Source organism: Octopus sinensis, linkage group LG4, assembly GCF_006345805.1.
Source record: "Octopus sinensis linkage group LG4, ASM634580v1, whole genome shotgun sequence".
NCBI classification, from domain to species: Eukaryota; Metazoa; Mollusca; class Cephalopoda; order Octopoda; family Octopodidae; genus Octopus; species Octopus sinensis.
Window position 1 is genome coordinate 70586058 of NC_043000.1, and position 14056 is coordinate 70600113.

The 14056-nt window shown below is 30.2% G+C and overlaps 1 protein-coding gene across 1 annotated transcript in view; it reads right to left on the reverse strand.

Annotated features, from left to right (window-relative positions):
* The window catches only part of LOC115210477 (histone lysine demethylase PHF8), a 95785-nt gene that overhangs the window by 24486 nt on the left and 57243 nt on the right, over positions 1-14056 (reverse strand). The window contains exons 12-13 of the mRNA XM_036502632.1: positions 2096-2191; positions 909-1079 (exon numbers count right to left, since the gene is read on the reverse strand). Of these exons, the coding sequence (XP_036358525.1) occupies positions 909-1079; positions 2096-2191 (267 nt within the window). The remainder of the gene's footprint in view (positions 1-908; positions 1080-2095; positions 2192-14056) is intronic.

Below are 14056 nucleotides of genomic sequence, written 5' to 3' on the forward strand. Positions count from 1 at the left end.
TATTAATATCTTGTTGCACCAGATAAGGAGATAAACTCATGCAAGAAAAAAGGCTTTCTGACAACAGAACAGGAGATAACTCATGACTAGTGTTCCTTATGAAATTTCCCTCAGATGAAAGGCAAGAGTCCAAAATGTTACATTCTTCACACCTCATGGCAAATGGAGCTAATCAACCTCTTTTATGAACTCATCAATAGATTTAGTAACCCTGAAAATTTCTTATGATCATTCAGAAGCCATTTTACAATTGTAACTAGTGGCACAAAATTTTGGTGTATAATAACTAAATTTGACAAATTAGATCTTCACATATTTTTTTTAATTACGCATAGTAAATGGTACACAGCAACTATTTCTGAAGTGAAGTTGAAGACTTTCTCTTTTGGAAATACTTTTATAAACAAACCGAATCAGTGATGCTATGCTGCAAATATTCCTGATCTTCAAAACCCACATGAAAACCCAAACAGATATTTAATGACATTACGATATCACTGAAAAAGAAATGGAAGATTTTCTATAATACATGATTGAGATGAGAATACACCAGCATATTATCTATCCAGCTGGGAGAGAATATTTTTTCAAAAACAGTTTGAAAATTTAAAGGCATATCTTATCAACATCAAGTGATCCTCCAAAGAACAGTCCAACTCATGTTAAACTTACCTACACATAGGTAAGTTTACATGACTGGGACTGTTTTTTCAGAAATGACTTAAGTATCACACTTGTTTTGATATAAGAAAGCAATTAGCTTCTTCTGTCATTTGTGCTGAGGGAAATGTAAAGGAAAATAAGTACAATCATCAGTTATCAGATGTGAAGCAACAACACACAATTAAAGAAGGGAAAATAAAAATAAAAACTTTAGCCAGCAAACAAAGCAAAATTATTTCACTCACTGAAAAAGCATAAACGTTTTTGTGCTCTTCATTTTTGTGTTCTTGTTTCTGAAGTTCTTGAAGTTTCTCTGTTGTATGCTGATGAAGGATGTCAAGGCTTTCCATCTGCTTTGGGGTAGGAATATTCTTCTTTCGCTTTTTTCTCTCAATTTTAGGTTTTAAGGCAGTCTTCTAGTCCAGACAAATACGTCATTGATTAGATAATTCATATACCAAATGAAAATATGGCAACAGTTATTTTCCTTATTATATATAAGAAATTAAGTTAATATGAAAGGTGCACAACAAAAGCTGAATAAAATAACCCACCATAACATGATACAGCAACAGCTAATTAAAGTCTTCAAAGAGACAATGCAACTATTTAAGGAGTACATTATTTTTGCAAATCATATATATTACAGTAGAATTTCTAATGATTTTAAACTTTATTTATCCATATTTGCCTTTCAGTAAAACAATTAATGACTAGACAAATAAGTTTGCAACTTTTTTGTAGGTAGAGCCTACAAAACTGGAGGCAGAAGGTCAGAAGTTCTGCCCTTCTCCTCTTAGACATAAGAGGATTGAATTAGATGGTAGATTAAGTCAATCACTCCAGAACAGACAGATTTTTTGCACAATTTCTATCTACCCCCACTTTCACTTACACAGCTGAGTCAACTCAAAGCTATTGTATAAATCTCCTCAAGAAGTTGTCAAGCACAATCAAACCCACAAACACATAATGCTGTCATAGTGAATACCATATACAATTATGATAGATATAAAAACAGAAAAACAGAATTGTCATATTTTATTTTACCATGTAAATATTAACCTGTATTAAAGTAACAGTTTGGGCTACAACTATACAGGAACTTCAATTTGTCACTGAAATGACTGTTGAGACTTTGAAGAAATATTAGATAATGTATTTAATTTATAGTTAATATCTTTATATAACAAATCAACTTCTATTATCTAGAAGAAATGTATTTAGAGAATAGTCATTAAGTTGCAAGATTGTGTAAAAATTGTGGAACAAATATTGTGAATAATAAACATTAAAACCATAAAAGTTTTTTTCTGTTTAAACAGCTGAATAAAAGATAAAAGAATCTATTTCAGCTGCATTTTCTTTAAATAAAAATATATTAACTGGAAGTTGAAAACAGTAATGCAATTATTAGAAATGAAGTATTTACCTGAACTTCAAAATTCCGAGACACTTTTACAAGTTCTTTGAGAAGTTTACCATATTGGATATGTTCAGGAACATCATGCTTTGCACTCTTAGCAAACTGAAAATTTGTTAAAATCAAATAAGAATCCAAATGTTAGTAAATCTCTCACAGTAAATAAATAGTCATGTGGTTCAAATTAAACAATATTGAACTATGTTCTTGAATCAAACTTAAAGTAGTAACACTGGGTGTTAATTATCTGAAAATAAGAACATTAACATGTATTCTAGATTAACTTTGTTGTAATTTAATGTTGCAACCACATTGGAGATAAAGGTGATGAAGCCATGATGAACACTCTTGAATAGTAAATTTTGTAAAGAAATAAACAAAGTAAAATATTTTAAAATACTGATTCTATTTTGTCTATAAAGAGAGAAAGAGAACAGATGTTCTGTTTTGTTTCTGCCGATAGATTAGATAATAATTTCCATCTCTTTTTATCTACAACTGGATATAATCTTTTACATTAAGAACTTGATTTTTACTGACCAATAGAAATAAATTCACGGCGATGCTGATTACCTCATTTGAGACACAACTAGTATAACACAACTAAATTAAAAACTAATTTAATTATTGATTTAAAGAATTGAAGTAAACATTATTGTACAAATTTAATAAATGTATTCTTTTCATGATAAAAAAACTGCCTCTTCCATATCAGCATTTATGTCTCTTTATTGGAAATGCTACAATCACTTCAGTTTGGGTTTTTTTAACTCAATAACACCACACGGCTATTGAATCTAATAATTAGTATTCTATGTAAAAATGTTTTCTGTATAATTGCATATTAAATAAGCTATCTGAAAGGACTGTAATTGATGACTAATGATATTTCAAGATTTCATCTAATTCTGATTTTCCTTGTAGCTTTATATCACACACACAGTCACTCAAAAGAAAGTTATCATTGCTGGTGTAACATTGTGACAGATGTTCAAAAAGTACACATCAAGAACTTTAATAATGTTGCTCACAGCATTCTACTTTTTTTTTTTTTTTTATAAACATAATACATAATGCTTCTGTCCCTGTATAGAGTTTATCACTTATCATTGTGACCCATAGTGATAAATGGATACACTAAGTCTTTATGAAGTCCAATAAAGGCTATTTGATTTCACTTGAGGCTAAATGAAGTAAAAGTTTGTAAATTTATATAGATATTGTTGACAAAACAGGAAATAAACCTTAATATTAGTTACACTTATCAATATTGAAACTTTTCAGTCAAATGAGAAATAGAAAGAAACAAATAAAGAAAAAAGAAGAATCATACATAAAGACGTGTGTGTGTACATAATACGAAAAAAAAAATTAATAAAGTATTTCAGGAAAAATATAATAGCTAATTCAACTTAAGTTTATTATTCATTAGTTTGTAACATGATTAAAATATTTAAAAATTGCAAAGAAAAAGTACAAGGTAAAAACAAAAATATGTAAATATATTAAAATAGCTAAACATTTCCCCATAAATATTTTCTAAGCAATTACAAACAGAATAAATAGTTGATGTACTTACTCATAAATAATTCAATTTTCAGTCTGAAATTCATTATACAATAACAATTTGCCAACTGGTAAGTGATATGTGTTAGTAGTTGCAGATGATAAAGATATAACTAATGCAGAAGCCTAAGAAATGGGGAGGATTAACAGGGGATATATTAAAAGATATTAAAAAAACCCACCTAAGCTGGCATGCAGAGATGGGCTATCACCATTACTGACTTGATTATGAACAGACTGCACCAGACTGAGCACAGAATTGACAAACACAATAGACTTTAGCATAACAGTTATGAGCAAGTTATAAAACACACATACACACACATGTATATCTTTCTGTATGTGTGTAAACACATTTAAAATTCACAGTTCTCAGTAATGTTCAAAATTTATTTGCTGTTATGATGGTAAAAATCAAAAGTTTAAGTCAAGTATTTATTCTATTGGTTACCTTTTGACAAATTGCTAAGTTATGGGGATTTAAACAAACCAACACCAGTTGTCAAGCAATGAGAGAAACACAAAGTATACACACACACACAAAAGGCTTCTGCACAGTTTCCATTTACTATATTTATTCATAAGACTTTGACTCAGGGTAGTCATAGATGACACTGTGCCCAAAGTGCCGTACAATGGGACTGAATCTGAAACGTGGTTGTGAAGCAAGCTTAAACACAACCATACCTGCAACTCAGACATATAAATGTAGATGAACACAATGATATTAAGACCATGCCATATGAGTGAGGCATCAAAATACATTAGATACAGTGTGAATGATTTCACAACCATTATTGTGTGAGAGAGAGTGCATGCTTATTTTACATCATGTGTAGGTTTGTTTCTGATGATTTGGCTAATTTTTAGAGATGTTTTTCATGTGTGCATATAAAGTATTAAGTGCATGTGTGTGAAAATACAGCTGTTATAAAAAAATACTGTGTATCTACATTGATATATATATATATATATATATATATATTATATATATATATATATATATATATTGTTATTATTATTATTATTATTATTATTATTATTATTATCTTTTCAGTGCAAGCATGACTGCAACCATATTGTTTCAGATGTGGCATGTTGGACAAGTTTTTCTCTATTATAACTTTGGGAGTGAAATTGTGCAGAAGTCTGTCATACATATATGTATGTCTCTATTACTATGCTTGTCATTTTTTATTTTGACAGTACTCAAAAAAAAAATTGTGCTTACGTCCCAAAACTTAATGCTACAATAATAAAGATCCATTACAAGTGTTGGGATCAATATCATTACAAAAAATCTTCAAGGCAATGTCCCTGCATTGCCACATTCTATTGATGAAAACATGTAAAATGGTAAGAGAGTGGGGTAAGGGGTACATTTTTTTTTCTCAAAATATTTTTATACATTGTCCCATAGTCCTGGAAATTTTTCATAAATACTAGTAAAGAAAAAGTGTCACATTTTAAAAATTAAATTTCATGTTTTGTACCAAATACAAGTATACATTTGATATTGTTTTACTAATTATTTTACTCACTGGCATTGAAAGTATGACAGTTTTTTCCATAAGATTACCAGTTTAATATGTAATCCACTACATAATAATAATAATAGTCATTCAGGTGCTTTGAAATGTAAATTTTAATCATCAATATTGAAGCCATACATGGAATATATATAACACCATCTTTAATAATAAAGTAACTTCCCTGGTCATATAGCATCATATACAGATTCTGCTCAAAAGTTTTTGTCTTGCTCTATGAAAGAAGTACATATATGCAGAGGTGTTCTGGAAGCTTATATTGTCAAAGGTGCTGTTATTCACAGCCATACTACAATCTTTTTGGGGTACTAAAAATGTTTTAAATAAACTAAATGAGACATTAAGAGCTGCTTTTAATATCAATCATATTATTCTTTGCAGTTATCTAAAAAGATATAAAATGTCTACGAATATATATTTTGGGTTAAAGTTTGCTTCACAAACACATGCTTCCAACTTTTATCCAATTCAATAGTAGCTCAAGCAAAAATCTCCTAAGATACCCTCAGGTTGAGTAGTGCCATGTAAGTCAAATTTGATACATGGAAACAGTGCAGAAGCCTGTCAAGTATGTATGTGTGAGTACCAGTGTAAATGAGTGGCATTTAGGTAAGGAGTTGAGTTTCTTTGCACTAAAGAAGACTTAGCCATTTGATAAATGGTTGTGGTCCAATAACTGAACCAATAAAAGAATAAAACTATTCTGTATGAGAATATTTTATTCAACTCTAAGAAATTTGGTTTCCCTTCCTCATAAATCTCCAAATTTATTTATAAAGCTGACAGACAGAGAAACAGACACACATGGACAGGCATTGTTTATGATTTTTTTAAATAAATGTCCTTCAATCAAACAACCAGAAACTACTGGGATACAATACTTTCTAGTTGTTTATGTTACAACTGACTTAGTTTCCCAAAGGATACAAAAAGGAAGAAAACTGTTGTTGTTTAGCTCCAGGTCAAACTTGATCAAGCAGGCTACTGATCAAAAGCATTCTATCTGTAATGACCAAACCCTTTTAGAATTATCTGGGGCTACATTATCTAATGTGTTTGTCTTTTTTTATTTTTAAGATGGTAGAGGGCGGTTTGGGGAAAATTTGGCTGTTATTCCATATGATCACTCTTTCGTTGACTTGTAAAGGAATATGTTGATTAGAAATAAGAATTATATTTATCATTATCACTGACAGTCACAACCCATTTAACTGTGATTTAGGTAAAGGTACAAATGTGCATGCACACACACACACATGCATGCACACGTGCCCAGACACACAAGCCCATATCTTTCCATCAAGAAATTTGACCATTCTCTTGAAATCAGTAACTCTAGTTGTGCAGATAAAAAATGTTAGATAAAATAACAACAAAAAAAAACAGTGCCACACCCATGACTTTTGGGAAAAGTTTATCACACTCAGAATTGGCAAAGCATGGATAAGCTACCTATGTTATTTGTTAGCTGTTTGGATACTGCATGCTTCAAAAATTTCATGCTTCCAGAAATTTACTACTCCTGATATACCATGCACTCTTTCCTCTTTATGGCTCTTTTACTGTTCACTTTTCTATCTTTTTGTGTTTTATTCTATGTATTATGTCTGTACTTCCAGCTTTCATTGCTGGTTTCCTTTACTTGACTTATGGTTAATCTTTTAATCATTCTTCATAAATTGTAGTATACCTGCACACAAGGATCAGACAGTACCATCAGAAAGTAAGAGGTAAATGACTGTAAAGTGGGGTTGGGGTACAAGCGGAATGGAGTTGATGTATATTTGGGGGCGGGAGGTGCAAGTGTGCTTGTATGTAAAAAGCTGGGTGTGGCAAACCGTGTACTGGACCCTAAGACAGTGGTGATTGGAAGGAAGTACTGATGGTGGAAGGTCTTATGTTCATATTCATGGTGTGGTCCACCAGTATCCAGATACAAATTTCTGTTCATGCAACCAGGATCAAAAAGATTTTGCTTTTACATTTTAGGTAGTCCTGTTTTTTCACAACACCCACAAACCAAATGTGAGACTTCCTGACCTCCAGTGGTAACCAGTTGTTGCCACATGATTCCTACCAGCCCTTCTGAAGAGTGCCCAGGTCTTTCCCCCTGTCTCCAAACTACCCCATATACAAAACGAATCGGCAAAGTCAGCTGAAATTCATCTATAAATACTGTTTTGCATATGTGTTGTGCATACACGTTGATATTCATATATACACACACACACTCATACATACACATATATATATGTACATACATACAAACATACACTCACATATAGAGATTTTTTTTTCCAGAAAATTTTCTAACATCAACCTCACCTGCAAACCCATTTTTTTTTCTATGGTGACATGCTTTAACAAAATTAGACAATTTCAATATTTTTCATTGAAGGAACCCAAGTCCATTCCCCAAATAACTGGGGGGAAATGTAGGTGTCTTCTATGTCTTAAGATTTTAAACTGATGCAAAAATAGTATATCATTTTCCTTTACTCAAAAAAAAAAGAAAGAAAAGAGGGAAAAGGAATAGTAAATTCGATAGAGAATCAGCATTAAAAAAAATGCCCTTTATCAATGACAAATAGCAAAATGTCTAATTTAGTTACACCTCTTAATTTTCTGACTTCAAATCCCACCATAGTCAAATTTGCATTTCATCCTGGAAGGTTGAAATAAAGAAAAACTACTAATGGCTACTGAAGTAAATGTAATGTCTAATTTTTATAACTAAATTTTATTCTTGATATTATTTATGAAGAAAATATTTATCATACAGACTCTCTACATAGCTGTTTACATAAAAGGTAAAAGAAATTTAAAATAATCTTTTTTTTTTTTTTTGTAATGAAGCTGATACACAAGACATATTTACATTTCAGTACATGAAAAGGTTACAAGAATTATAAGTGGAAGAATATTGCAACAGTGAAATGTATAGAGCTTAAGAATAATTAACTACTAATAATCACACAAATTTCTCATTTAAAATTATGATATTGAAATGATTTGATAAATATACCAGTCTGCACAAAGTTAGCTGAAATGGATATAATGATGTATTATGTATTGAAATAATTATTAGAGCATAGCAGAATTATTTCTTTTGAAGTTAGGACTAAGTCTTCATTTTTAATATATCTTTTGAGGTACGCAGTTTACTATGATTATTCAAGTTTGTATTTAGGGATGTTCAATGAAAAGGTTTGTATATTAATTTGAATGAACTGTAATTTCAAATTAAGAAGAACATGACCACATACATGCATACATATAAATAATACTTGTAAGCAAAAATAAAAGCAACTTTTACATCCTTAGCTCTTATGAGAGCTAAGGACATAAGAATCAGTACTGAAATTTTACTTTTACGATATTGTTCTCACAGCTACTCTTTATTTTGCTCTGATTAACAATAGTTGCCACTTTATGTTACTGCTTAAATGTTATCAAAGATGCATGGGCAACAACTCTTCAATGCCACTCCTTAGAGACTGTAATTTGCCTAAGATCATGTTACGTCTAATGCTCAAAGTTTATTTATTACTGTTATCTGATTAATATCTCAATGAAGTTTAAAAAGTTACAGTGAAAGTATAGATTTTTAAATGTCGTTTCAATTCATTCACTTGCCACAATTTTTTTCTTCCCCAAAATGGACTAACTGATTGTGGTTAAACCTAGAAGTAAAAACTTATTTTATACTGAAGTATGAAGAGGACATGCAGAGATGTCAACTATCTCAATCTAGTATTAATCACATAAAAGTAGGCAAATAACAGCAGACAGCTGCCTACTTCAAGCAATATCTTAAACAAATTTTAACAGCAGAGGTTATTAAGTTTATTAATGTCATTGATATCATTTATAAAAAATATTGCTTAAATTAAATTAAAATCATCTCAATACTGAAACTCTGTACTTTAAGAATCACAACTAAACATTGGTTGACCTAACATTGAACTATAAGTGAGGTGATAACCTCTAAAAAAAATTCCAATAAAAACAATCATTATTCACTAAGTTCTTTAGTTTTTACATTAAGTCATTTTTAAGATCTTATAACTTTCTGGATAGAATTTTTTTTTAAATTAATTAGCAACACAAAGTTCAAAATACAAAGACAATGAACATTAAAAATACTCTAAGTAAAATTAGTATACAATAAAAGGAAAAAATCAACTGATGAGTTTGTAACCCATCAACATTCTAACAAATACTTTTAAGGTCAAAAGACTGAATGTATGAATGAATGAATGAATGAATGAATGGCTGGATTGATGAGCATTGTTGTACAGCCATTACACTTAGCAAACTCTTGTTTACACTCACAACTGGCCAGACAACATGCAGATGAAGAGGCATGCTTCATGAGGCATTTAGCACAATGCCCTTAAAATGACAGGAGTAGAAATTATGTAATTATATTGTGTTAATAATAATGCCAGGATTAAATCATGCAGGTTTAGGTTAGTTGTGCAGTCTATTTAATGTTCAATTGCATTTATAACAGAAGATAAAATAGCAATGAATCTTTCAACAACAAAGTAGTGGTAACCATGACGTCAGAAATTGAAAATAAGAGAGAAAACAGGATGATATATTTAACATTGATTATTTTAAACTCCATGTAACAGATAAAGAAGAATTTTAACCAAATTATTTTATATTTTTTATATGAATTTCTTTGTTGGTATCTTTCAAAATGACAATAATGTAAAGGATCAGTTAATTTTGTGAAAGGTCAAAAGATTATATAAACTGATATTTAAAAAATGATGGCGACATTTTAATTTCATTCTGCTCAAATCTTTATACATTTAATATGAAATAGTTTACATTAGAAAATAGTTTTAAGCTAATTGATACATATTAATTGCTGGAGCTTAAGATATTTACAGTACAATGATTATGATACAGTTATTTTTTCAATTTGTAACCTATATGTCCATATGTGTATGGATCAAAAACTTTGCCAGTTGTGTGTGTGTGTGTGTATGTGTATGCACGTGCACACGCATGCATGCATGTGAACACAGATGAGAGAGAAAGCAACGATACAACTTGAATACCAATCATATTTTATTGGTAAGATATAATCTCCTTTTAGCTAGTATTAATCATCACTTTTAGCATTCATAAGCCTAATATTGTCAGATAACTTGAAGTATCTATATTGGGATGATTAACCCTTTAGCATTCAGATTATTCTGTCAAATGTAATGCTTTTTTATTCACACTGTTTAAATAATCATGCTTTATCTCATATCTTTGAAATTTTGATGATGTGATTGTATATTTTTAGAGTAGCACTGAAAAGTAGGTGTGACAGGCTGTATCTGACTGGACAGAACATAAAACAGGAAGCATATTTGGGCCAGATACGGCCAGCTTAAATGCTAAAGGGTTAAACTAAGAAAAGTATGCCTTCTTTCTGTGATTCAGAAGAGCGGCATTACTGTTACCAAATGTTAAATGTCAGAGCAAAGTATGTCCAGTTTGAATTCTAAGGTGTTGGCTATAACCTAGATATTTTAAAATATATTTGAATTAAATATCTATTTCATTTTCATAAACTTATTCCACTCTAATACCATTTAAATCTCTCCTAAAAGTGTCAGTGGTATTCACTTTTATGGTAAACACCCCTGACAGATTTTTTTTTTTATGAAGACCACTTTTGAAGAAAAATAGAATAAACTGGCATTATTTGGGTTGTAGAGTATTCAAATATTTTTTCAAGTAATATAATAAAAGTTATTCTTATTAGACTTCAAGAAATACAGATCATGCATGGTATCTATGGGCATGTCTAAACTTTAAAAATGCTTATTCTATTCTGGAATAAAATAATATGCTAGTTGTAAAACTACAGCATTCTCAGATTACATAATGCTGTCCATAAAATATTAATTCTTATCACAAAAAGTGCAATGAATGAGTGGGTAAATTATATATGAGAATATATATATATATATATATATATATATATATATATATATATATCAAAGACTTTCTTAGTTAATTTCTCTATGTTAAAATGATTTGGACCAAAGGTCATTTTATGAAATTTAAGCTGACTTCTGAAAAATGCAGTATAAAATGATAAAAAAGGGAAAGTGCAATTTGTGATAGGATGAGTTTAAAAAAATAAATTGAAAAGCAAAACCTATAGAGAACCCATAAAATGCTAACAAATATGTCATCATTTCAATATTCCACATACTGGGTGTGGTAAATTACAAAATCAGTAGAGTACCACACAAAGTGCCTTGAAACATTTAGTTATGTCCCTTCGTGTTGAGCTCTTGTTATGGTTGACTTTGCTCTTCATCCTTCCAGTGTTGATGGAATATAACCAGTTAAAATGAATTTTGAGACAATGTGCCTATTAGAAAGAATTATATACCATGAGGACAGAAGGGTGATGGAACCAGTAAAGTACTGGAACAAATTCTTTGTGGTATTTAGCTTTGAGCTGGGATCAATTAAAACACCTCCCCAATACTTGATGATCTGGTACCAAAATTTTATATATCAGCACCACTTTCCTGTCACTGTATGGTTGATCAAACTCATTGAGATAAACCACCAGAAAAATATAATCTACAACATATTTCTATTCTTACATTTTTTAAATATTTGATTTATGAAAATTAGTCTATACAAATTTATGTTAAATTACATGTGATTATTTTAGTGCAATTGACAAAGTTCAAACTGCAAAGCAAAAAGTCTTCATAACATCCGTAGCAACATTCAATGGAATTAAGCTGAGATCTATTTATAGTGCAAAAATCTCTAATTAGATTTAAAAATGCACAATCTACTGGTATATGACAAGTAAAAATATAAAGCTAAAATGAAACTGAGAACAGATAGATGAGAGAGCAAGAGAGAGTATTAAAATAGAGCACTGAGCAGGCAGATAGGCCACTAAAATAGCATGGCAGCAGATCTCACACAAGCACGGCCAAAACTATGCAGCAACAGGTTTAGTTGAGACCAATAAATAAATTTTTTAAAAATTTTAACATCCCATATAATTCAAAAAAGGATTGGACACAAATTAACATGGAAGCAACACTCATGAAGAAATATCAATTGGTTAGTGAAATTTTTGTAATTTTGAAGTTGTTAAATGGACAAAAAATACATCGGTATTAAGATAAAGTTGTGAATATGACTGTTAAAATCTACGTTACAAAAAATATTTTAATTATTTTCTATAGAACATATGCTTCTTATACATTGTTTTAGATGCTTTTTAAAAGACAAATATATGTTGAAGTGAAAAACACCAAGCATCATCTCAGCTTATTTGTATCTGTCAATGATTTAATGTTAGTAGAAAAATCATACTTGGCACATGTGTGTCATTTATCAATGGAGAGGACTCATCTGAAGAAAACATTCTCAGGAATTTTACAATCTGGCAGAAGATTTCTTCCTCTATACTACTATGTAACAACTATTTTAAAATTAACTTTAATACTTTGCAAAATAGCTTTACAGTAACAGAGAAGTTTGATGCAAGAATAGAGGAAATATAAACTAGATTGAAACCTATAAAATCTATGTAAATAAAAATGTAAAAGGTTATATTTGAATATTAATTAAAGAATACAGGTTAATGGTGTCAAATGACTTCTACCATCGTTACTGAGAACTGGTCCTTCATAATTAATAAATTTTACATTTAACTCAACTATTACAGTCAGCCTTCTAAAGTCTGATCTAACTACATTTTTTTTTTACTAACTTAATTTCATGCCACTTTTTCTGATTTATATAATGTCTTTACTAATGCACTATTTTCTTGATACCCAATCACTTTCTCAGCTCAACTGCAATCATTTTGTCTCACAAAGTCATATGGTATGTCTGATAGACCATGGTGTCCTCTAATTGTTGTGTTTCTTCTGGCTTCACAGATTGAAACTTCTGACACAGAAAGTGTCAAATCTGCTCTCCATGCATAGCAATAATCCAAGTATCCTTAATAAAAGTAGTTGTTCTATAAATATTCCCCTGACTTTCATGCACTTAACCCTTTCGTTACTATATTTCTGACCAAAATACACCCCTTATGTGTTTCAATTAATTTCTAACATAATCATAAATTTAGTCTGGTTTCATTAAACAACTATAACTTTTTTATTTATCAATATATTAACGTGAATTTTGGAAGATAATTTAATGAAATGTTCTCAACCAATTCTATACTATAATTTTTGTCACAAAGTGACTCTAATTGCAGGTAGATACAGGTAAATTCAACAAAATATAAAATTATTACAATTTTGTTCAAACATCGCTATAGAAAATGGGTTATTAGCTAATATTCAATTGGGTATACAACAAAATTTTACGATAGAATTTGTTATTCTGGGTAACTTTCTGATACCCATAATAATATTTATGGCAAAATAGTCTTAATTTCATTTAAGGTTATGGGAAACCACTAACTATCCTTTCTTTCGTTTTGTTTACATTTAGCGTAACGGTTCGTTTCCGCCGTAATGATTTCAAATAGGCTCATTCGAAAAAGTAAAAAGAAATAGTCTAAGGCTTTACTCTTCTGGGAAAGTCTGTGGCTTGGTCCAGTTTCTTCAGAAAAATCACAGAAAGAAACAGTTTTTAAATTTTCACTCCATTCAGGTGCCAATTCATTTTCTTTATCGCTGTCGGAGCTCTCGGATTCACTGTTTTCACTTTCGAAAAATGAAACATCAGATTCATTATCAAATACCACATGCTTTTTTTTTTCAGTCATAGAGTTAGATTTATGAAAGTCTTCAGTAGAAAATCCTTCGAATTCTGACTCGCTGCTTGATATAATGAAATTCGT